Genomic DNA, 23,613 nt, shown 5'->3' on the forward strand with positions numbered 1-23,613 from the left:
GAAGATTCTGTACAGGAAGTGCCCTCTCTGACCATTCCTTGAGCTTCTTGACTCTGTTTATTGAAGACTGAGGATCTTTGCTGTAACGTGACACTTTCTACGGCTCCCATAGGCTCTCAGAAGGCGGGAAAAAGATGAATGATGTAATTCCAGCCACTGGCTGAAAAACATTAGCGCTTTTGGCAAGTGCTCTATCAGAGGACAATGGGCTGAGGCGCATGCACGAGTCGACCCCATGTTTTTTCTTTCATCTTTGAACCTAAACACGCTTTCCCGGTCGGAATATTATCGCTTCTTTACGAGAAAAATGGCATAAAAATTGATTTTAAACAGCGGTTGACATGCTTCGAAGTACGGTAATGGAATATTTAAACATTTTTTTCTCACGAACAAAACAGAGGATATTTGGATATAACTATGGATTATTTTGAACCAAACCAACATTTGTTATTGAAGTAGAAGTCCTGGGAGTGCATTCTGACGAAGACAGCAAAGGTAATAACATTTTTCTTATAGTAAATCTGATTTTGGTGAGTGCTAAACGTGGTGGGTGTCTAAATAGCTAGCCCTGTGATGCCGGGCTATCTACTGAGAATATTGCAAAATGTGCTTTCACCGAAAAGCTATTTTAAAATCGGACATAGCGAGTGCATAGAGGAGTTCTGTATCTATAATTCTTAAAATAATTGTTGTGTTTTTTGTGAATGTTTATCGTGAGTAATTTAGTAAATTCACCGGAAGTTTGCGGGGGGTATGCTAGTTCTGAACGTCACATGCTAATGTAAAAAGCTGGTTTTTGATATAAATATGAACTTGATTGAACAAAACATGCATGTATTGTATAACATAATGTCCTAGGGTTGTCATCTGATGAAGATCATCAAAGGTTAGTGCTGCATTTAGCTGTGGTTTGGGTTTATGTGACATTATATGCTAGCTTGAAAAATGGGTGTCTGATTATTTCTGGCTGGGTACTCTGCTGACATAATCTAATGTTTTGCTTTCATTGTAAAGCCTTTTTGAAATCGGACAGTGTGGTTAGATTAACGAGAGTCTTGTCTTTAAAATGGGGTAAAATAGTCATATGTTTGAGAAATTGAAGTTTTAGCATTTCTAAGGTATTTGAATAATGCGCCATGGGATTCAACTGGCTGTTGAGTAGGTGGGACGATTTCGTCCCGCCAACCCTAGAGAGGTTAACACAGTGTCCAAAGAAGGGCCAGATGTATACAGAATGGAGTCGTCTGCGTAGAGGTGGATCAGGGAATCACCCGCAGCAAGAGCGACATCACTGATATATACAGAGAAAAGAGTCGGCCCGAGAATTGAACCCTGTGGCACCCCCATAGAGACTGCCAGAGGTCCGGACAACAGGCCCTCCAATTTGACACACTGAACTCTGTCTGCGAAATAGTTGGTGAACCAGGCGAGGCAGTCATTTGAGAAACCAAGGCTGTCGAGTCTGCCGATAAAAATGCAGTGATTGACAGAGTTGAAAGCCTTGGCCAGGTCGATGAAGACAGCTGCACAGTACAGTCTTTTATTGATGGTGGTTATGATATCGTTTAGTACCTTGAGCGTGGCTGAGGTGCACCCGTAACCAGCTCGGAAACCAGATTGCACAGCGGAGAAGGTACGGTGGGATTCGAAATGGTCAGTGGTCTGTCTATTAACTTGGCTTTCGAAGACTTTAGAGAGGCAGGGCAGGATGGATATAGCTCTATAACAGTTTGGGTCTAGAGTGTCACCCCCTTTGACGAGGGGGATGACCGCGGCAGCTTTTCAATCTTTAGGGATCTTGGATGATACGAAGGAGAGGTTGAGCAGACTGGTAATACGGGTTGCAACAATGGCGGCGGATAGTTTTAGAAAGAGAGGGTCCAGATTGTCTAGCCCAGCTGATCTGTACGGGTCCAGGATTTGCAGCTATTTCAGAACATCTGCTATCTGGATTTGGGTGAAGGAGAAGCTGGGGAGACTCGGGCAAGTAGGTGCGGGGGGGGGGGGGGGGGGCAACAGCGCCTCTTCAACCTCAGGAGGCTGAAAAAATGTGGTTTGTCACTGAAAAAATGTGGTTTGTCACCGAAAACCCTCACTAACTTTTACAGATGCACAATTGAGGGGGGGGGGGGGGCAACAGTGCCTCTTCAACCTCAGGAGGCTGAAAAAATGTGGACAGTCACTGAAAACCCTCACTAACTTTTACAGATGCACAATTGAGAGCATTCTGTAGGGCTCTATCACCGCCTGGTACGGCAACTGCACCGCCCACAACCACAGGGCTCTCCAGAGGGTGGTGAGGTCTGCACAACGCATCACCGGAGGAAAACTACCTGCCCTCCAGAACACCTACAACACCCGATGTCACAGGAAGGCAAAAAGATCATCAAGGACAATAACCAACCGAGCCACTGCCTGTTCACCCCGCTTCCATCCAGAAGGCAAGGTCAGTACAGGTGCATCAAAGCTGGGACAGAGAGATTGAAAAACAGCTTCTATCTCAAGGCCATCAGATTGTTAACCTGTTGGGGATAGGGGGCAGTATTTGCACGGCCGGATAAAAAACATCCCCGATTTAATCTGGTTACTACTCCTGCCCAGTAACTAGAATATGCATATAATTGTTTGATTTGGATAGAAAACACCCTAAAGTTTCTAAAACTGTTTGAATGGTGTCTGTGAGTATAACAGAACTCATATGGCAGGCCAAAACCTGAGAAGATTCCAAACAGGAAGCGCCCTCTCTGACCATTTCTTGGCCTTTGTCATCTCTATCCAAAACAAAGGATCTCTGCTGTAACGTGACATTTTCTAAGTTTCCCATAGGCTCTCAGAAGGCGCCAGAACGTTGAATGATGACTCTCCAGTCTCTGGCTGAAAAACAGTAGCGCATTTGGTAAGTGGTCGATCTGAGAACAATGAGATGGGTGCGCGCGTGCACGTGAAGAGTCCATTTTACTTTCTCTGTCTTTGAACGAAAACAACGACTCCCGGTCGGAATATTATCGCTTTTTTACGAGAAAAATCGCATAAAAATGTATTTTAAACAGCGTTTGACATGCTTCGAAGTACGGTAATGGAATATTTTGACATTTTTTTGTCACGAAACGCGCCGGGCGCGTCACCCTTCTTTACCCTTCAGATAGTGTCTTGAACGCACGAACAAAACGCCGCTATTTGGATATAACTATGGATTATTTGGAACCAAACCAACATTTGTTGTTTAAGTAGAAGTCCTGGGAGTGCATTCTGATGAAGAACAGCAAAGGTAATCCAATTTTTCTTATAGTAAATCTGAGTTTGGTGAGTACCAAACTTGGTGGGTGTCAAAATAGCTAGCCTGTGATGGCCGGGCTATCTACTCAGAATATTGCAAAATGTGTGGGAAAAGCTATTTTAAAATCGGACACCGCGATTGCATAAAGGAGTTCTGTATCTATAATTCTTAAAATAATTGTTATGTTTTTTGTGAACGTTTATCGTGAGTAATTTAGTAAATTCACCGGAAGTGTTCGGTGGGAATGCTAGTCACATGCTAGTCACATGCTAATGTAAAAAGCTGTTTTTTTATATAAATATGAACTTGATTGAACAAAACATGCATGTATTGTATAACATAATGTCCTAGGAGTGTCATCTGATGAAGATCATCAAAGGTTAGTGCTGCATTTAGCTGTGATTTTGTTTTTTGTGACATTATATGCTAGCTTGAAAAATGGGTGTCTGATTATTTCTGGCTGGGTACTCTGCTGACATAATCTAATGTTTTGCTTTCGTTGTAAAGCCTTTTTGAAATCGGACAGTGTGGTTAGATTAACGAGAGTCTTGTCTTTAAAATGGTGTAAAATAGTCATATGTTTGAGAAATTGAAGTAATAGCATTTCTAAGGTATTTGAATATCGCGCCACGGGATTCCACTGGCTGTTGACTAGGGTGGGACGCAAACGTCCCACCTAGCCCAGAGAGGTTAAACAGCCAACACTAGCACAGAGAGGCGGCTGCCTACCTACAGACTTGATATCATTGATCATTGGCCACTTTAATAAATGGAACACTAGCCACTTTAATAATGCCACTTTAAGAATGTTTACATATCATACATTACTCATCTCATATGTACACTACCGTTCAAAAGTTTGGGGTCACTTAGAAATGTCCTTGTTTTTGAAAGAAAAGCACATATTCTGTTCATTAAAATAACATCAAATTGATCAGCAATACAGTGTAGACATTGTTAATGTTGTAAATTACTATTGTAGCTGGAAAAAGCTGATTTTTTTATGGAATATCTACATAGGTCTACAGAGGCCCATTATCAGCAACCATCACTCCTGTGTTCCAATGGCACGTTGTGTTAGCTAATCCAAGTTTATCATTTTAAAAGGTTAATTGATCATTAGAAAACCGTTTTGAAATTATGTTAGCACAACTGAAAATTGTTGTTCTGATTAAAGAAGCAATACAACTGGCCTTCTTTAGACCAGTTGAGTATCTGGAACATCAGCATCTCAATTACAGGCTCAAAATGGCTAGAAACAAAGGACTTTCTTCTGAAACTCGTCAGTCTATTCTTGTTCTGAGAAATGAAGGTTATTCCATGCGAGAAATTGCCAAGAAACTGCAGATCTCCTACAACACTGTGTACTACTCCCTTCACAGAACAGCGCAAACTGGCTCTAACCAGAATAGAAAGAGGAGTGGCCCCGGAGTGGGAGGCCCCGGTGCAGAACTGAGCAAGACGACAAGTATATTAGAGTGTCTAGTTTGAGAAACAGACACCTCATAAGTCCTCAACTGACAGCTTCATTAAATAGTACCCGCAAAACACCAGTCCCAACGTCAACAGTGAAGAGGCGACTCTGGGATGTTGCTTATATGTTGCTCCCTAATATGAAAAGCAGTCATTCAGATTTTAAACTGCACCGTTATGATGGTGAGTCAAGGGGTGAGGGATGGTGAGTCAAGGGGTGAGGGATGGGGAGTCAAGGGGTGAGGGATGGGGAGTCAAGGGGTGATGGATGGGGAGTCAAGGGGTGAGGTATGGGGTGTCAAGGGGTGAGGGATGGGGAGTCAAGGGGTGAGGGATGGGGAGTCAAGGGGTGAGGGATGGGGAGTCAAGGGGTGAGGGATGGTGAGTCAAGGGGTGAGGGATGGGGAGTCAAGGGGTGATGGATGGGGAGTCAAGGGGTGAGGTATGGGGTGTCAAGGGGTGAGGGATGGGGAGTCAAGGGGTGAGGGATGGGGAGTCAAGGGGTGAGGGATGGGGAGTCAAGGGGTGAGGTATGGGGTGTCAAGGGGTGATGGATGGGGAGTCAGGGATACCATATAAAGTACATATTAAATACAATACATGTCATGGTTTTGTTATCTGTTTTAACAAACCTTTTTTATTTTTGTACTTACTGTATGTATTGTATATTGTTGTTTTGTGGTGTGGTTTTCATATTTTGTTTTTATCTGTATTGTTGTCTATCACTTGTTTTCTTTGGTGAAAATAAATAAGTAATAAATTAATATGCTATCACAAATCTTTAATATACACTGAACAAAAATATAAACGCAACATGCAACAATTTCAAAGATTTGACTGAGTTACAGTTCATCAGTAAGGACATCAGTCAATTTAAATAAATAGATTAGGCCCGAATTTATGGATTTCACATGACGGGGAAATACAGTTGGTCACAGATACCTTAAAAAACGGTAGAGGCGTGGATCAGAAAACCAGTCAGTATCTGGTGTGACCACCATTTGTCTATAGCAGCGTGACACAGCTCCTTTGCAGAGTTGATCAGGCTGTTGATTGTGGCCTGTGGAATGTTATCCCACTCCTGTTCAATGGCTATGCGAAGGTGTTGGGTATTGGTGGGAAATACCCCACCGCCACCATGGGGCACTCACAACATTGACATTAGCAAACCGCTCGCCTACACAACGCCACGCTGTCTGCCATCTGCCCGGTACAGTTGAAACCGGGATTCATCCTTGAAGAGCACACTTCTCCAGCGTGTCAGTGGCCATTGAAGGTGAGTATTTGCCCACTGAAGTCGGTTACGACACCAAACTCCAGTCAGGTCAAGACCCTGGTAAGGACGACAAGCACGCATATGAGCTTCCCTGAGGTTTCTGACAGTTTGTGCAGAAATTCTTTAGTTGTGCAAACCCACAGTTTCATCAGCTGGTCTCAGATGATCCCACAGGTGATGAAGCCTGATGTGGAGGTCCTGGGCTGGCGTCGTTACACGTGGTCTGCGGTTGTGAGGCCAGTTGTAAGTACTGCCAAATTCTCTAAAATTAAGTTGGAGGCAGCTTATGGTAAAGAAATTAACATTAAAATCTCTGGCAACAGCTCTGGTGGACATTCCTGCAGTCAGCACGCCAATTGCATGCTTCCTCAAAACTATGCCATACCTGTCAGGTGTGATGGATGGATTATCTTGGCAAAGGAGAAATGCTCACTAAGAGGGATGTAAACAAATTTGTGCCCAAAAAGTTTGATCAAAATAAGATTTTTCTGCGCATGGAATATTTCGGGGATCTTTTATTTCAGCTCATGAAACATGGGACCAACACTTTACATGTTGCATTTTATATTTTCTTCAGTATAGATGACATTCAGTACCAAATTACATTTATTTGTCACATGCGCCTAATACAACAGGTTTAGACCTTACAGTGAAAGGCTTACTAACAAGCCCTTAACCAATAATGCAGTTTAAAGAAAAATAAGTGTTAAGAAAGTATTTACTAAAATTAACTGAAGTAAAAATAAAAAAATTACAAATAATTCAAGAGCAACAACCAAATAACAGTAACAAGGCTAAGTACGGGGGTACCGGTACAGAGTCAATGTGTGGGGGCACAGGTTAGTCAAGGTAATTGAGGTAATATGTACATGTAGGTAGAGGTAAAGTGACTATGCATAGATAATATACAGAGAGTAGCAGCTGCTAATTAGTTGATAGGTGAGGAATTTGGACTTTCACAGTAAATCGTGCATTGATGCCAATCCACTTTCTGTGTTTTTCAGGATTAATAATCAGAACTGGCCAAAAGATTTATGAATAGTTGTTGTTTTAATATTGACTGTTAATTTCTGCTGGTTTTGTTTATTCAGTGTGAGTATTTTCTGTTCGGTGAGTGTTTTGGCTAAGAACAATCTCAAGGTCCCTGGCACAGTCATTGTCTACAATGAATAATATTGATGTTGACATAAAAATAATAGCAAGCGCTGATGAATATATATCCAAAACATATAAAAAAATACCCCCAAAATTGCCTCTTTTTTTTATATCAGAGGTAAATATTAATATTAAGCGTAAATATGTCAGTTCATTGATGCTGCTGGAATTTATGGGAGGTGGAGAAGACAGAGACCGTAGGCGGGAAGAGTGTGCGCAGACACCCAAGGTCCCTTCTGCCACCGGCCCCATCCCAAATGTTTCCGTTTTCACAGGTAACTCAATATGTTATTTCACTGGGTTCTGTTTACACTAGAACTTCCAAACCTGAAGATGTCTGAAGCTCATGAATGAGCCTGAACTAACTCTGGTGTGCCTTGTTGCTCAAAAAACTACTAAAACTAGCTACACCCTGCTTGTAACTTCACATACCCCACCCTGCACCACTGCTTCCATACCATCACACTGCAGGTTCCACCACCGCTTATCCTCAGGAATGTAACTTTATGAAACTACTGACTGGTAATCAGATGGTACTACTGCACATGACAGTTTTCAGTACAGATGAGACATTAATATGCATTTTGCACTCTTTTTCAAAGAAAGCTTGCATGTAAAATGCAGATATACAATTTTATACAAAATTGTGCATGTACGTTGAGAATACTTGTTCAAAACCCAAAGTTGAGTCAATTCACAAACTACCAGCCCAAATCAACCCTCCACCAGCAAGTTCATCTCTAAGAACCATATAGGGGGGACAGATGCCTTGCAAGAATCAACATGAGAGGTTTACTTCTATATTAGATTGTCCCTTACAACAACAAAAAACACGTACAAAAATAATGGTTTTCGGGCACAATGTATGGTATGAACAAAAATACAATGTATGGTATGAACAAAAATAAAATGTATGGTATGAACAAAAATACAATGTATGGTATGAACAAAAATAAAATGTATGGTATGAACAAAAATACAATGTATGGTATGAACAAAAATACAATGTATGGTATGAACAAAAATAAAATGTATGGTATGAACAGGAATATTAAAAAAATATATAAAATAAAAAGCTTGATTTTCACAAGTCAAAAACGGTTTTTGTACAGGTGTGAAGTTTCACATGGGTTTTTCACATGTACATTTTTCACATGTGAACAAATCACGTGAAAAATGTCACATGGTGTTTTTACATGGGCTGTCTCCTAGTTGAAGCTATTTCAATGGCCATTTAAACAGAAATGACTCAACATTGCAATGATGAGAGACCAGAATGAGAGAGATGGGAGGCTAATTATGGGGTTATTAGTGGGAAAATCCATAGTCATTGTTGCATAAGGTTATATCTCATGAGTACATCACCAATACCTCAGTTCAAAAATAATTAAATCACCCTACTACAGAGACATCACATACTTTGACGACAAACAACAAGTTGTGTTACCAGATTATTAAATTGTGTTCATTTCCATCACAGGCAGAACTGAGGTAAAAGATAGAAAGCCTAACACAAATGTTTGTCTGCAAGTGGGAGCTTTTGGACTAAAAGACTAGCACATCGTTCAGTGCTACCATTGCTATTTTTTTTTACCCCCTTTTCCTCCCCAATTTCATCATATCCAGTTGGTAGTTACAGTCTTGTCCCATCGCTGCAACTCCCGTACGAACTCGGGAGAGACGAAAGTTGAGAGCCGTGCTTTCTCCAAAACACAACCCTGCCAAGCCGCACTGCTACTTGACACAATGCATGCTTAACCCGGAAGCCAGGTTCACCAATGTGTCGGAGGAAACACTGTACACCTGGTGACCGTGTCAGCGTGCATGCGCCCAGCCCGCCACAGGAGTCACTAGAGCGCAATGGGACAAGGACATCCCGGCCGGCCAAACCCTACCCTAACCCGGACGATGCTGGGCCAATTGTGCGTCGCCTTATGGGTCTCCCGGTCACGGCTGGCTGTGACACAGCCCGGTATCGAACCAGGATCTGTAGTAACACTGCTAGCACTGCGATGCAGTGCCTTAGACTGCTGCGCCAGTCAGGAGACCCCACAGGTCTGTATTGTTAAGCGTCGGTGTCTGCTAGCTCATCAATTTGCAAGTTGGTCGGACAAACAAAACAAGCTATGCAGCTGCCTGTGTGAACACTGTTAACCCACTGACAGCCTATGAAGTGACTACCTCATGTGGTAAAGGTAAACCCTGTAACAACAATAACCTGATGACTCTTTATTTAGACAAGTTACTGTGTATGGCTCTAAGCCGAAACTAAGTACCTTTCAACCAAAGTTACATTTCTGAACTGTATAAATTAGGTGCCCAATACAATCATGGACCCTGTATCCAGGCATCTTGCATGTGTTATACAGACAGCATACTAAGAACATGGGAGGTTTATTTCAGTAACTTTAATCAATGATTGGTTTATACCAAAGGCTTTCTAATTAAACTATCACTGTAAGATTACCAAACCTACTAAACTGGGCAGTGGACACCTGTGAATGTGTCTATTTTACTTTTACCCAACTATTTTACACATGTTCTCGAAACCAGACACTTTGAGTTGTTATATACAACTGTCTTGTTTCTAGTAGTCTCCCTGAGCTCTGAGTTCTGTGTGGTTGGGAGAGTCCGCACAAAAGGTCCTTTCAGGTGGCTGAGTATAGTTCAGTGGCACTGTTGTCAGATTATAGAAAGGAAACAGTTCAGATAAAACTGTATGAATAGTCTGACTATAAAGCCAAAGGGGGGGAGAGAGAGAGAGAGAGAGAGAGAGAGTGAAAGAGAGAGAGAGTGAGTCACTGAATGAGAGTGAAAGAGAGAGAGAAAGAGAGAGAGAGAGAGAGAGGGAGAGTGAGAGAGGGAGAGAGAGAGAGTGAGAGAGGGAGAGAGAGAGAGTGAGAGAGAGAGAGGGAGAGAGAGAGAGAGAGAGGGAGAGTGAGAGAGAGAAAGATACTGAGGGAGAGAGACCTCCAGGGAACTACAGAGTTATATGCAAATCTATAAAATATTTTAACAAAAGTCATGCCTACTTGTGTACTCATCCAGCGGGGCAAAGGCTGTTTTGCTGATAATGCCATCTACTGCTTTTGAGACATGTTGACTTTTAGTTAAATGAAACCAATTGACCAGCGATGGAATAATAATCACACATTTATACAAATATATATTTTTGTGATATATTTCTCACCAGGTATTTCAAAACATGTCTATACTGCTAATACGACTGGCTGTTTCCATCCAGCACAAGTTGGACTCCTAAACTATAGGCTACAGATACATTTTTGTTTCTTATTGGGCCATGATGTAGTTGCACTGTGGAATTGATAATTGCTTTAGATAAGGAAAAACTGGCATCCGAGAGAAAGAGAGAGAACGCGAAAGGTGCCTATGAGCACTGAGCCTTGAAGTGGAAAGGCAATCACTTAAACTGCCACTTAAACTTGCCACGTAGCCTCTTCTGTGCCCTGGAAACCAACTGTTACTAGAACGTCTGAGCCTCATTGGCTCTGCTAAATGATCGCGGTGGCTGCCATTTGTGTTGATTTACCCAGCATCTCGCCTTGATTAGGCCGAGAAGATGGGCATTTAAATGAGGCTGGGATTTGACCATGTGTTGCTCTCCTCGTTCTTTCTCAAATTAAATCAAATCACATCACATTATTTTGGTCACATACACATGGTTAGCAGATGTTATATCGAGTGTAGCGAAATGCTTATGACATCTGCTAACCATGTGTATGTGACCAATATAATGTGATGTGATTTGACTTGATTTTGAGCTAACGTAGGCTAACGCGATTAGCATGAGGTTGTAAGTAACAAGAACATTTCCCAGGACATAGACATATCTGATATTGGCAGAAAGCTAAAATTCTTGTTCATCCAACTGCACTGTCCAAATTACAGTAGCTATTACAGTGAAAGAATACCATGCTATTGTTTGAGGAGAGTGCACAGTTATGAACTTTGAAAATGTATTAATAAACCAATTAGGCACATTTGGGCAGTCTCGATACAACATTTTGAACAGAAATGCAATGGTTCATTGGATCAGACTAACACTGCACGTACACTGCTGCAATCTAGTGGCAAATATCCAAATTGCACCTGGGCTGGAATAATACATTATGGCCTATCTCTTGCATTTCAAAGATGATGGTACAAAAAAAAGTGTTTTTTTCTTTGTATTATCTTTTACCAGTTCTAATGTGTTATATTCTCCTACATTCCTTTTACATTTCCACAAACTTCAAAGTGTTTCCTTTCAAATGGTACCAATAAAATGCATATCCTTGCTTCAGGGGCTGAGCTACAGGCAGTTAGATTTGGGCATGTCATTTTAGGCGAGAATTGAAGAAAAGGGACCGATCCTCAAGAGGCTCAGTGCTCATAGGCAGTTTAAGTGATGGCCTTTCCACTTCAAGACAGTGCTCATAGGCAGTTTAAGTGATGGCCTTTCCACGTCAAGACTCAGTGCTCATAGGCAGTTTAAGTGATGGCCTTTCCAGTTCAAGACTAAGTGCTTATAGGCAGTTTAACCTGTTAGGGCTAGGGGGCAGTATTGACACGGCTGGATAAAAAACGTACAAGATTTAATCTGGTTACTACTCCTGCCCAGTAACTAGAATATGCATATAATTATTGGCTTTGGATAGAAAACACCCTAAAGTTTCTAAAACTGTTTGAATGGTGTCTGTGAGTATAACAGAACTCATATGGCAGGCCAAAACCTGAGAAGATTCCATGCAGGAAGTGGCCTGTCTGACAAGTTGTTGTTCATCTTGGCTCTTTTTATTGAAGACTGAGGATCTTTGCTATAACCTGACACTTCCTACGGCTCCCATAGGCTCTCAGAGCCCGGGAAAAAGCTGAACGGTATCGAGGCAGCCTCTGGCTGAAACACATTATCGCGTTTGGCAAGTGGCCGATCAGAGTACTATGGGCTTAGGCACGTGCCCGAGTCGACCCCATGCTTTATTTTCTTTCGTCTGTTTACCTAAACGCAGATTCCCGGTCGGAATATTATCGCTTTTTTAGGAGAAAAATGGCATAAAAATTGATTTTAAACAGCGGTTGACATGCTTCGAAGTACGGTAATGGAATATTTAGACATTTTTTGTCACGAATTGCTCCATGCTCATCACCCTTATTTACCCTTTCGGATAGTGTCTTGAACGCACGAACAAAACGCCGCTATTTGGATATAACAATGGATTATTTGGGACCAAACCAACATTTGTTATTGAAGTAGAAGTCCTGGGAGTGCATTCTGACGAAGACAGCAAAGGTAATAACATTTTTCTTATAGTAAATCTGACTTTGGTGAGTGCTAAACTTGCTGGGTGTCTAAATAGCTAGCCCTGTGATGCCAGGCTATCTACTGAGAATATTGCAAAATGTGCTTTCACCGAAAAGCTATTTTAAAATCGGACATATCGAGTGCATAGAGGAGTTCTGTATCTATAATTCTTAAAATAATTGTTATGCTTTTTGTGAACGTTTATCGTGAGTAATTTAGTAAATTCACCGGCAGTGTTCGGTGGGAATGCTAGTCACATGCTAGTCACATGCTAATGTAAAAAGCTGGTCTTTGATATAAATATGAACTTGATTGAACAAAACATGCATGTATTGTATAACATAATGTCCTAGGGTTGTCATCTGATGAAGATCATCAAAGGTTAGTGCTGCATTTAGCTGTGGTTTGGGTTTATGTGACATTATATGCTAGCTTGAAAAATGGGTGTCTGATTATTTCTGGCTGGGTACTCTGCTGACATAATCTAATGTTTTGCTTTCGTTGTAAAGCCTTTTTGAAATCGGACAGTGTGGTTAGATTAACGAGAGTCTTGTCTTTAAAATGGTGTAAAATAGTCATATGTTCGAAAAATTTAAGTTTTTGCATTTTTGAGGTATTTGAATAACGCGCCACGGGATTACACTGGCTGTTGAGTAGGTGAGACGCAAGCGTCCCGCCTTGCCCAGGGAGGTTAATCTAACTGCACTGTCCAACTTTATGTAGCTATTACAGCCTCCAGTATGTATGCTGCAGTAGTTTATGTGTCGGGGGGCTAGGGTCAGTCTGTTATATCTTCAGTATTTCTCCTGTCTTATCCGGTGTCCTGTGTGAATTTAAGTATGCTCTCTCTAATTCTCTCTTTCTTTCTTTCTTTCTTTCTTTCTTTCTTTCTTTCTTTCTTTCTTTCTTTCTTCTCTTTCTTTCTTTCTTTCTTTCTTTCTTTCTTTCTCTTCTCTCTCTCTCGGAGGACCTGAGCCCTAGGACCATGCCTCAGGACTACCTGGCATGATGACTCCTTGCTGTCCCCAGTCCACCTGGCCGTGCTGCTGCTCCAGTATCAACTGTTCTGCCTGCGGCTATGGAACCCTGACCTGTTCACCGGACGTGCTACCTGTCCCAGACCTGCTGTTTTCAACTCTCTAGAGACAGCAGGAGCGGTAGAGATTCTCTCAATGATCGGCTATGAAAAGCCAACTGACATTTACTCTTGAGGTGCTGACTTGTTGCACCCTCGACAACTGTGTTTATTATTATTTGACCATGCTGGTCATTTATGAACATTTGAACATCTTGGCCATGTTCTGTTATAATCTCCACCCGGCACAGCCAGAAGAGGACTGGCCACCCCTCATAGCCTGGTTCCTCTCTAGGTTTCTTCCTAGGTTTTGGCCTTTCTAGGGAGTTTTTCCTAGCCACCGTGCTTCTACACCTGCATTGCTTTCTGTTTGGGGTTTTAGGCTGGGTTTCTGTACAGCACTTTGAGATATCAGCTGACGTAAGAAAGGCTATATAAATAAATTTGATTTGAATTTGATTTGAAAGAATACCATGAAATTGTTTGAGGAGAGTGCACAGTTTTGAACATGAAAAGTTATTAATAAACAAATTAGGCACATTTGGGCAGTCTTGATACAAAATTTTGAACGGAAATGCAATGGTTCATTGGATCAGACTAAAACGTTGCATGTACACTGCTGCCATCTAGTGGCAAATATCTACGTTGCAACTGGGCTGGAATAATACATTATGGCCTTTCTCTTGCATTTCAAAGATGATGGTACAAAAAACATACAAAAAAGTTTGTTTTTTTCTTTATATTATCTTTTACCAGATCTAATGTGTTATATTCTCCTACATTCCTTTCACATTTCCACTAAACTTCAAAGTGTTTCCTTTCAATTGGTACCAATAAAATGCATATCCTTGCTTCAGGGCCTGAGCTACAGGCAGTTAGATTTGGGTATTTCATTTTAGGCGAGAATTGAAAAAAAGGGGCCGATCCTTAACAGGCTCAGTGCTCATAGGCAGTTTAAGTGATGACCTTTCCACTTCAGGACTCAGTGCTCATAGGCAGTTTAAGTGATGGACTTTCCAATTCAAGACTCAGCGCTCATAGGCAGTTTAAGTGATGGCCTTTCCACTTCAGGACTCAGTGCTCATAGGCAGTTTAAGTGATGGCCTTTCCACTTGAAGACTCAGTGCTCATAGGCAGTTTAAGTGATGGCCTGTCCACTTCAAGACTCCCAGTTGAAAGCCATGCGGCACCCCATGTAGGGCTCTCGAGTGGCGCAGCGCTCAAAGACACTGCATCTCACTGTTAGAGGCATCAACACAGACCCTGTTTCAATTCCAGGCTGTATCACAACCAGCTGTGATTGGCAGTCCCATAGGATGGCGCACAATTGGCCCAGCGTCATCCGGGTTAGGGTTTGGCCGGGGTAGGCCTTCATTGTAAATAAGAATTTGTTCTTAACTGACTTGCCTAGTTAAATAAAGGTTAAATAGATAATATTTTTTTTTACAAACACTGGTCCCCTTCTCTCCAGCCATGCACGGCTTCATTTAGCCCATTTACTGGCCCGGCTCTGTATAAACTTTACTGTCTCTGTATACATCCTGGGGACCCATACAAACAAAACGTGTTTCTCCGAAAATAAAACAGAAATAAAGTAACGCCTAGGTAAAAGCTCAACATAAACGGTTGTGGGTCACCAGTGCACTGTGAGGGGACACTGAGGGGGCAGTAGGCTGGGACATCAAATAGCCATCAGGTAGAATGGCTTCTTTGGTTTCCACATACTGTAACTCTCCCTGGTTGAGATTCATAGTTAGAAACAGTCATCACTCTAGTTGGTCTGAATGTTAACAGGTTTAATATCTTATCATTTGTTAAGAGAGGCAGATACAGTCGCTCTCATTTCAAGTGAGACGGATATGATCCAAACTACCCTTCAAGAAGCTATTTCATCAGAAGACAGAGACCTCTCCCTCCTGCTCTCCCCCTCTCCCTCCCTCCCGCGCTCGCTCTCCCTCCCACTCTCGTTCTTCCTCCCACTCTTTCCCTCTCCCTCCCACTCCCTCTCGCTCTCTCCCTCTCCCACCCGCTCTCTCCCTCCTGCTCTCTCCCTCCTGCTCTCTCCCGCTCTCTCCCATTCTCTCCAGCTCTCTCCCTCCCGCTCCCTCACACTCCCTCCCGCTCCCTCCCGCTCCCTCACACTCTCTCCCACTCCCTCCCTTCCTCCTGCTTTCTCCCTCTCCCTCCCGCTCTCCCTCCTGCTCTCTTCCTCTCCCGCTGGCTCTCTCCTTCTCCCTCCTGCTCTCTCTCTCTCTCTCTCTCTCTCTCTCCCTCCCTCCCACTCCCTCCCTCTCGCTCCCTCCCTCCCGCTCTCTCTCCCTCCCTCGGGGCTCTCTTCCTCTCCCTCCGGCTCTCTCCTTCTCCCTCCCACTCTCTCCCACTCTCTCCCGCTCCCATCCGCTCTCTCCCTCGCCCTCCTGCTCTCTCCCTCTCTCTCTCTGTTTCTCTCTCCCTCTTCCTCAAACTGCACTTTGAAAAACACCCTTCAAAATGAGTAATCCAATGTAATCATACTCTACATCAACAGATTTAACTAAATAGTTTGGCTAACCTCTTGTAGGTTTCCGACCAAATTTCCCCTTTCAGTGATTCCCAATGCTGCTGAATTTCTCTCACCATGCCAAATTGGGCTCTTGTGTGTGATTTAGTTAAGAGGACTTAATTTACCATGGAAGCCTCACAACTCCACAAAAGCCCATCTAGAGAATAACTGATACAACATAATTTGTGACAGAAAACTTAAAGCACACATGGTGACACTTGCAGAAATACAGACATCTACATGCTCATCATCTGGCCAATGGTGAGTCATGGGAATGGGGAGTTTCAAAATGACTGAACTCCAAAACAAAAGATCTCAATCAGCATTGGCATTGGCTGCCCAAATTTGATAGGTCTGTATAAACAAGTCTTTCAGATAAACCAGAAGTCATGGAATAGACATGTCGCTGGACAATCACATTACCAGGGGACTCTGAAACTCTATGTGCCTGCTCTTCTTCCCTTTGAGTGTGGGCTTCTCATGAAACAGACTGCACAGAGTCAAATAAAAGGCCACTGTATCTCAGGACTGAAAAAGGAGGGGAAACAAGCAGGAAGAGGGAGAACTAGTGATATAAAATCTTTCAGGAAGAGGGAGAACTAGTGATATAAAATCTTTCAGGAAGAGGGAGGACTAGTGATATAACATCTTTCATCTGGTTTGGGAGGTGCTGATACATGACTGCCAAACTGACTACACCACTGCCAAACTGACTACACCACTGCCAAACTGACTACACCACTGCCAAACTGACTACACCACTGCCAAACTGACTACACCACTGCCAAACTGACTACACCACTGCCAAACTGACTACACCACTGCCAAACTAACTACACCACTGCCAAACTGACTACACCACTGCCAAACTAACTATACCACTGCCAAACTGACTACACCACTGCCAAACTGACTACACCACTGCCAAACTGACTACACCACTGCCAAACTGACTACACCACTGCCAAACTGACTACACCACTGCCAAACTAACTACACTACTGCCAAACTGACAATCCATGTCTCAATTGTCTCAAGGCTTAAAAATCATTTGTTAACCTGTCTCCTCCCATTCATCTACACTGATTGAAGTGGATTTAACAGGTGACATCAATAAGGGATCATAGCTTTCACCTGGATTAACCTGGTCAGTCTGTCATGGAAAGGAGGAATACCTACCAACCAACCATACAGTCTTTATAAAGGAGGAATACCAACCAATCATAGCTTTCACCTGGATTAACCTGGTCAGTCTGTCATGAAAAGGAGGAATACCAACCAATCATATTGTCTTTATAAAGGAGGAATACCAACCAACCATACAGTCTTTATAAAGGAGGAATACCAACCAACCATATTGTCTTTATAAAGGAGGAATACCAACCAACCATACAGTCTTTATAAAGGAGGAATACCAACCAACCATATTGTCTTTATAAAGGAGGAATACCAACCAACCGTACAGTCTTTATAAAGGAGGAATACCAACCAACCGTACAGTCTTTATAAAGGAGGAATACCAACCAACCATACAGTCTTTATAAAGGAGGAATACCAACCAACCATATTGTCTTTATAAAGGAGGAATACCAACCAACCGTACAGTCTTTATAAAGGAGGAATACCAACCAACCATATTGTCTTTATAAAGGAGGAATACCAACCAACCATACAGTCTTTATAAAGGAGGAATACCAACCAACCATATTGTCTTTATAAAGGAGGAATACCAACCAACCATACAGTCTTTATAAAGGAGGAATACCAACCAACCATACAGTCTTTATAAAGGAGGAATACCAACCAACCATACAGTCTTTATAAAGGAGGAATACCAACCAACCATACAGTCTTTATAAAGGAGGAATACCAACCAACCATATAGTCTTTATAAAGGAGGAATACCAACCAACCATACAGTCTTTATAAAGGAGGAATACCAACCAACCATATAGTCTTTATAAAGGAGGAATACCAACCAACCATACAGTCTTTATAAAGGAGGAATACCAACCAACCATACAGTCTTTATAAAGGAGGAATACCAACCAACCATATAGTCTTTATAAAGGAGGAATACCAACCAACCATACAGTCTTTATAAAGGAGGAATACCAACCAACCATACAGTCTTTATAAAGGAGGAATACCAACCAACCATAGTCTTTATAAAGGAGGAATACCAACCAACCGTACAGTCTTTATAAAGGAGGAATACCAACCAACCATACAGTCTTTATAAAGGAGGAATACCAACCAACCATACAGTCTTTATAAAGGAGGAATACCAACCAACCATATAGTCTTTATAAAGGAGGAATACCAACCAACCATACAGTCTTTATAAAGGAGGAATACCAACCAACCATATAGTCTTTATAAAGGAGGAATACCAACCAACCATACAGTCTTTATAAAGGAGGAATACCAACCAACCATACAGTCTTTATAAAGGAGGAATACCAACCAACCATATAGTCTTTATAAAGGAGGAATACCAACCAACCATACAGTCTTTATAAAGGAGGAATACCAACCAACCATACAGTCTTTATAAAGGAGGAATACCAACCAACCATACAGTCTTTATAAAGGAGGAATACCAACCAACCATACAGTCTTTATAAAGGAGGAATACCAACCAACCATACAGTCTTTATAAAGGAGGAATAACAACCAACCATACAGTCTTTATAAAGGAGGAATACCAACCAACCGTACAGTCTTTATAAAGGAGGAATACCAACCAACCATACAGTCTTTATAAAGGAGGAATACCAACCAACCATACAGTCTTTATAAAGGAGGAATACCAACCAACCATACAGTCTTTATAAAGGAGGAATACCAACCAACCATACAGTCTTTATAAAGGAGGAATACCAACCAACCATACAGTTTTTATAAAGGAGGAATACCAACCAACCATACAGTCTTTATAAAGGAGGAATACCAACCAACCATACAGTCTTTATAAAGGAGGAATACCAACCAACCATACAGTCTTTATAAAGGAGGAATACCAACCAACCATACAGTCTTTATAAAGGAGGAATACCAACCAACCATATAGTCTTTATAAAGGAGGAATACCAACCAACCATACAGTCTTTATAAAGGAGGAATACCAACCAACCATACAGTCTTTATAAAGGAGGAATACCAACCAACCATATAGTCTTTATTAAGGAGGAATACCATTACAGTCTTTAGTACATAAATACAAGATGTTGATGCTGAATAAATATGTTGAATGATAGCAAACACATTTTCTTCAACTCTGAGACTGATTCCCTAGGCAGTAAGGTTGATCCAAACATTGTGACCAATCATTTACAGTAAAGGCTGTATGGGCCAATATCTCACCAATCTGATCTTTAGAAATTGATATATTTTGTATATATGAATTTTCACCACACATCCTTAACATCACATTGTGTTATAAAACATAAACAGACTTTGACTTGTGATTTGAGGAATGAAAACAGGCATTTGCTTGCTCCCTATGGTTTTGTTTGTAAAGCCAGATTATTCCTCATACTGCAAGAACAGGAGCAATTTTTGTGTTGTGTAAGTGGGGAGTTTCTGATTCTGATATCGACAATGGCGACCGTAGGAAGTGGAACACAGACCAGGACAACCTGACAACGGTATCCTGCTACTACTGGGCACACCATCCACAGTAACATCTAACCCTAAACCCATCCACAGTAACATCTAACCCTAAACCCATCCACAGTAACATCTAACCCTAAACCCATCCACAGTAACATCTAACCCTAAACCCATCCACAGTAACATCTAACCCTAAACCCATCCACAGTAACATCTAACCCTAAACCCATCCACAGTAACATCTAACCCTAAACCCATCCACAGCTGCCAAGAGAACAGTCCAAGTTTTAATCAGTCAAAGGGGCGGTAGGTAGCCTAGTGGTTAGAGCATCGAATCAGTAACCGATCAAATCCCCGAGCTGATAAGGTAAAAATCTGTTGTTCTTCCCCTGAACAAGGCAGTTAACCCACTGTTCCTAGGCCGTCATTGTAAATACGAATTTGTTCTTAACTGACTTGCCTAGTCAAATAAAAGATTTTGAAAAACAGTTAGGAGCTATTTTGAAAAAACTTATTTTTTTAACCTTAATTTAACTAGGCAAGTCAGTTAAGAACAAATTATTATACCAAACTAACTTATACCAAACTAACTTTGTCAGTCAACATCCATAAAAAAATACTAAATATGTACATTTTTTAACACAAATCTTTCATTATCTGAGCATAAAACCTGTTTTAAAAAACTGCAAAAAAATGTTTAACACTCAGGTGCTCAGAAATGTCATGCGCAGATATTATATACGACAATAAGAGCATTTCTATCTATGAAGTGATTAGAACATCTCTGTTACAATGGCTTTTTAGCTCCTTGCTAGGCTTCTGAACAGCCTATTCAGCATTCAACAAAGTATTTCAAAATGCAAAAAAAGTATATTTAATTAATTTGAATGACGTTAATCTTAACAATTACACAGGTTTAGCCGCATCAATTTATGTACTTTTATTACTTCAAATTGGTTTGGTATTGGCACTATTTATTGGTCAGAGTAATCCAAAGTTACGATTTTGTTTTATGACTTGCATAAATTGTAGGTTATTATTTTGTAAGTGGTTTGTTAGTTTTAGCAACATTGCATAACAGTATCTGATGAAGGACACATTGTTAGCTCAGTAATAATAATAATAACAATAATAATTATCATACTTATTATATTATTTTGTAAGTGGTTATGCTATTATCAAACATAGCCTACTATGTCTGTACTGATTAAGTTTCCAATTCAATAGGCCTAGTCAATTCCAAATAAACAAACCAAAAACGTTTTGATATACATAAATATTTAGTCTTTTTTTTTTTGTTGATTGTCAATGCAGCTGCAATTTTCAGCAACACTCTACAGGCTATAAAATCTGCATTGCGCAACCCCTTCAACTTACCTGCAGCGAGACAAACTGGGAGCAGCAGCCTGAAGACCAGTCCGCACACCACCTGGGAAGCCATTCTTTAGGATTTATGAAATATAAACGGAAAAGCTATTTTATGGTGATACGCTGCTATCTGGCGTAAGGGAATCTCAATGCATCCTTCCAGCTCTCTCCAACGTCCAGGTGAGAGGGCATTGTCCCGTTGGTGTCTCCGACATTATTTTTAGAAGTCCAAGTCCAAAACAGCGCTGTTGATAAACCATAGCCAAGAGCTGAGTAAAGTTTAGGCACGGCAGCGTCCTCTATCCTAGTTTCAACACCCCACATCCAATATCCCAAACATCTGGACCAGTAGGATAACACTCGTCACGCGGAGCAGCCTACAATTTCTTGCAGAAAAAAAGTGTGGTAGTAACAGCATATCAACATGGCAGTTTATCCACATTAGACTACCTGTTGATAACGGTTGTCTTGATTGTGGATCGCGCGTAGACCTAATAGTAAATACATCATTCCAGCACCGCGCTTAAAATAGAAAACAATTATGAAAAACAGTCAACAAGTTGCAAATTCATAATCCCGGTTTTGGATAGTGAACGCAGTTTGTCAAGCGTCACGTTTCTTTATTCACTTTTAGTTTGGTACGAGAAGACACCTGGAAGTGCGTAAAAGCGTGACTATGCTTTCCTATGGAGAAGCCTACATAACAGTCGTCGCTCATGCCCCAGCTCCCGTACAGCTGTATGTTTTACTATCTCGTATGATTACACTTTTCTCATCCCCAACGAAAACTTCACAAGACCACCCTGTAACTGACAAATGACTCCACCATTGAGAAGTCAGGCAAGAATTAGGGAACGATGCCTGGTCCCGAATGAGGAGCGGGAGGTAGACGCAGGGCAGGGTTGTGAGCATATGTTGCTCCTCCCCGGAGAGCTGCGAGGCGTGGCGGCCGCATTCCAATCCCTCCTCTGGGTCAGGTAACTCCAACCCGCGCAGATTCCAAACTGGGACGATTTTACGCGACTAACGGGAAAAGGGGGAATCAGGTTTGGGCCTTGCACAGGGACAGGTTATGGACGAGTAGGCTAGTTCGCTATTGTTCTATTATTTGTTTATGAGCTAAATCATCTCATATAATAGTTAAAACCATAGAGATAGACCATGTTATATTATATATGGATGTAACATAGTAATTGTCTTTTCTCGTGAATTAACTGTTAGGCCTACACTAAAAAATAGTTGAGGATTATATTATGAATAACTTATATGCATATGGTTATGATTTTGTAAGCTACTTGATTTATTGTACACAAATAAACAAATAAAACCTGTAGGCCGTGTGTAGACTACACCTACAAGCAATACATAATCATAAGGTAATGCTGCTTAGCAACAGTAACCTATGACATGTTCATAGGCTACAAAACAGTTCGTGCAACAATTTGCTTGAGGGAGAGTGTGGATATAGGTTGTTATAACGCATTAGCATTGTTGTTACACAACCTAAAACAACTAGTGCAGCAGCAGTCCCTATTTGCTTTCATAGAAGAATAGGATACAATGAATGTCATGTATACAACAGCGACATCTGTCGGCCTTTGAGTGGGGCAACATGAAAGGCTTGGTTGAATAGGGTTGCAAAGGGAGGGTATATACTGGAAAAGTTTACCAGTAAACTACCAGAATTTCTGTAATCTATCACAAGACATATAGTGGCCCTTTTGGGGCTGTCTGTAATAATCTATGTCCCTCTGTGTGGCCTTATCACATTAAAAATATATGAAATAATTAAACAAGATATTTAAATAAATAGAATGCCAAAGCTAAAAAACATGAACCTAAATATAAACCATCAACTTATTGAATACCATCTTTTCAGCAGGCCTATAGGCCTATCCAGTTCTACATAGTGTAAATTGGTTCCTGACTTCCCTGAACAGTTGCATATCGCGGGGTCTATTCGATGCTAATGCAGAACGCCACAGGATGTTTTTGTGCTAGTTTTTGAATGGGGCATGCTTATTTAAGATGGAGAGGAAAGCACTTTTAAAGAGCAACCAGGCATCCTCTACTGATGGGATGAGGTCAATATCCTTCCAGGATACCCAGGCCAGGTCGATTAGAAAGGCCTGTTCACTGAAGTGTTTTAGGGAGCGTTTGACAGTGATGAGGGGTGGTCGTTTGACCGCGGACCCATTACGGATGCAGGCAATGAGGCAGTGATCAGTAAGATCCTGGTTGAAGACAGCAGAGGTGTATTTAGAGGGCAAGTTGGTCAGGATGATATCTAAAAGGGTGCACATGGATACAGATTTATGGTTGTACCTGGTAGGTCCCTCCAATAGACTTTCAGATACTTGTAGAATCTATGCCAAGGTGCATTAAAGCTGTTCTGGCTTGTGGTGGCCCAACGCCCTATTAACACACTTTATAATTCTGGTTCCTTTATTTTGGCTGTTACCTGTACATCCATAAAATACTTCTGAAAAAACACTAACAAATGAAAAGGTGTAGTCTAACAACAATGGAT

The 23,613-nt window shown here is 41.4% G+C and overlaps 1 protein-coding gene across 2 annotated transcripts in view; it reads right to left on the bottom strand.

Annotated features, from left to right (window-relative positions):
- The window catches only part of LOC106579641 (piezo-type mechanosensitive ion channel component 2), a 256,001-nt gene extending 234,035 nt beyond the window's left edge, over nucleotides 1–21,966 (bottom strand). For both annotated transcript variants that reach the window (XM_045702749.2, XM_045702748.2), the window contains exon 1: nucleotides 21,093–21,966. In XM_045702749.2, the coding sequence (XP_045558705.2) occupies nucleotides 21,093–21,156 (64 nt within the window). In that variant the 5' untranslated portion in view covers nucleotides 21,157–21,966. The remainder of the gene's footprint in view (nucleotides 1–21,092) is intronic.
- Nucleotides 21,967–23,613: the final 1,647 nt, after the last annotated feature.

This window comes from Salmo salar, chromosome 19 (assembly GCF_965601325.2).
Source record: "Salmo salar chromosome 19, fSalSal1, whole genome shotgun sequence".
NCBI lineage: Eukaryota > Metazoa > Chordata > Actinopteri > Salmoniformes > Salmonidae > Salmo > Salmo salar.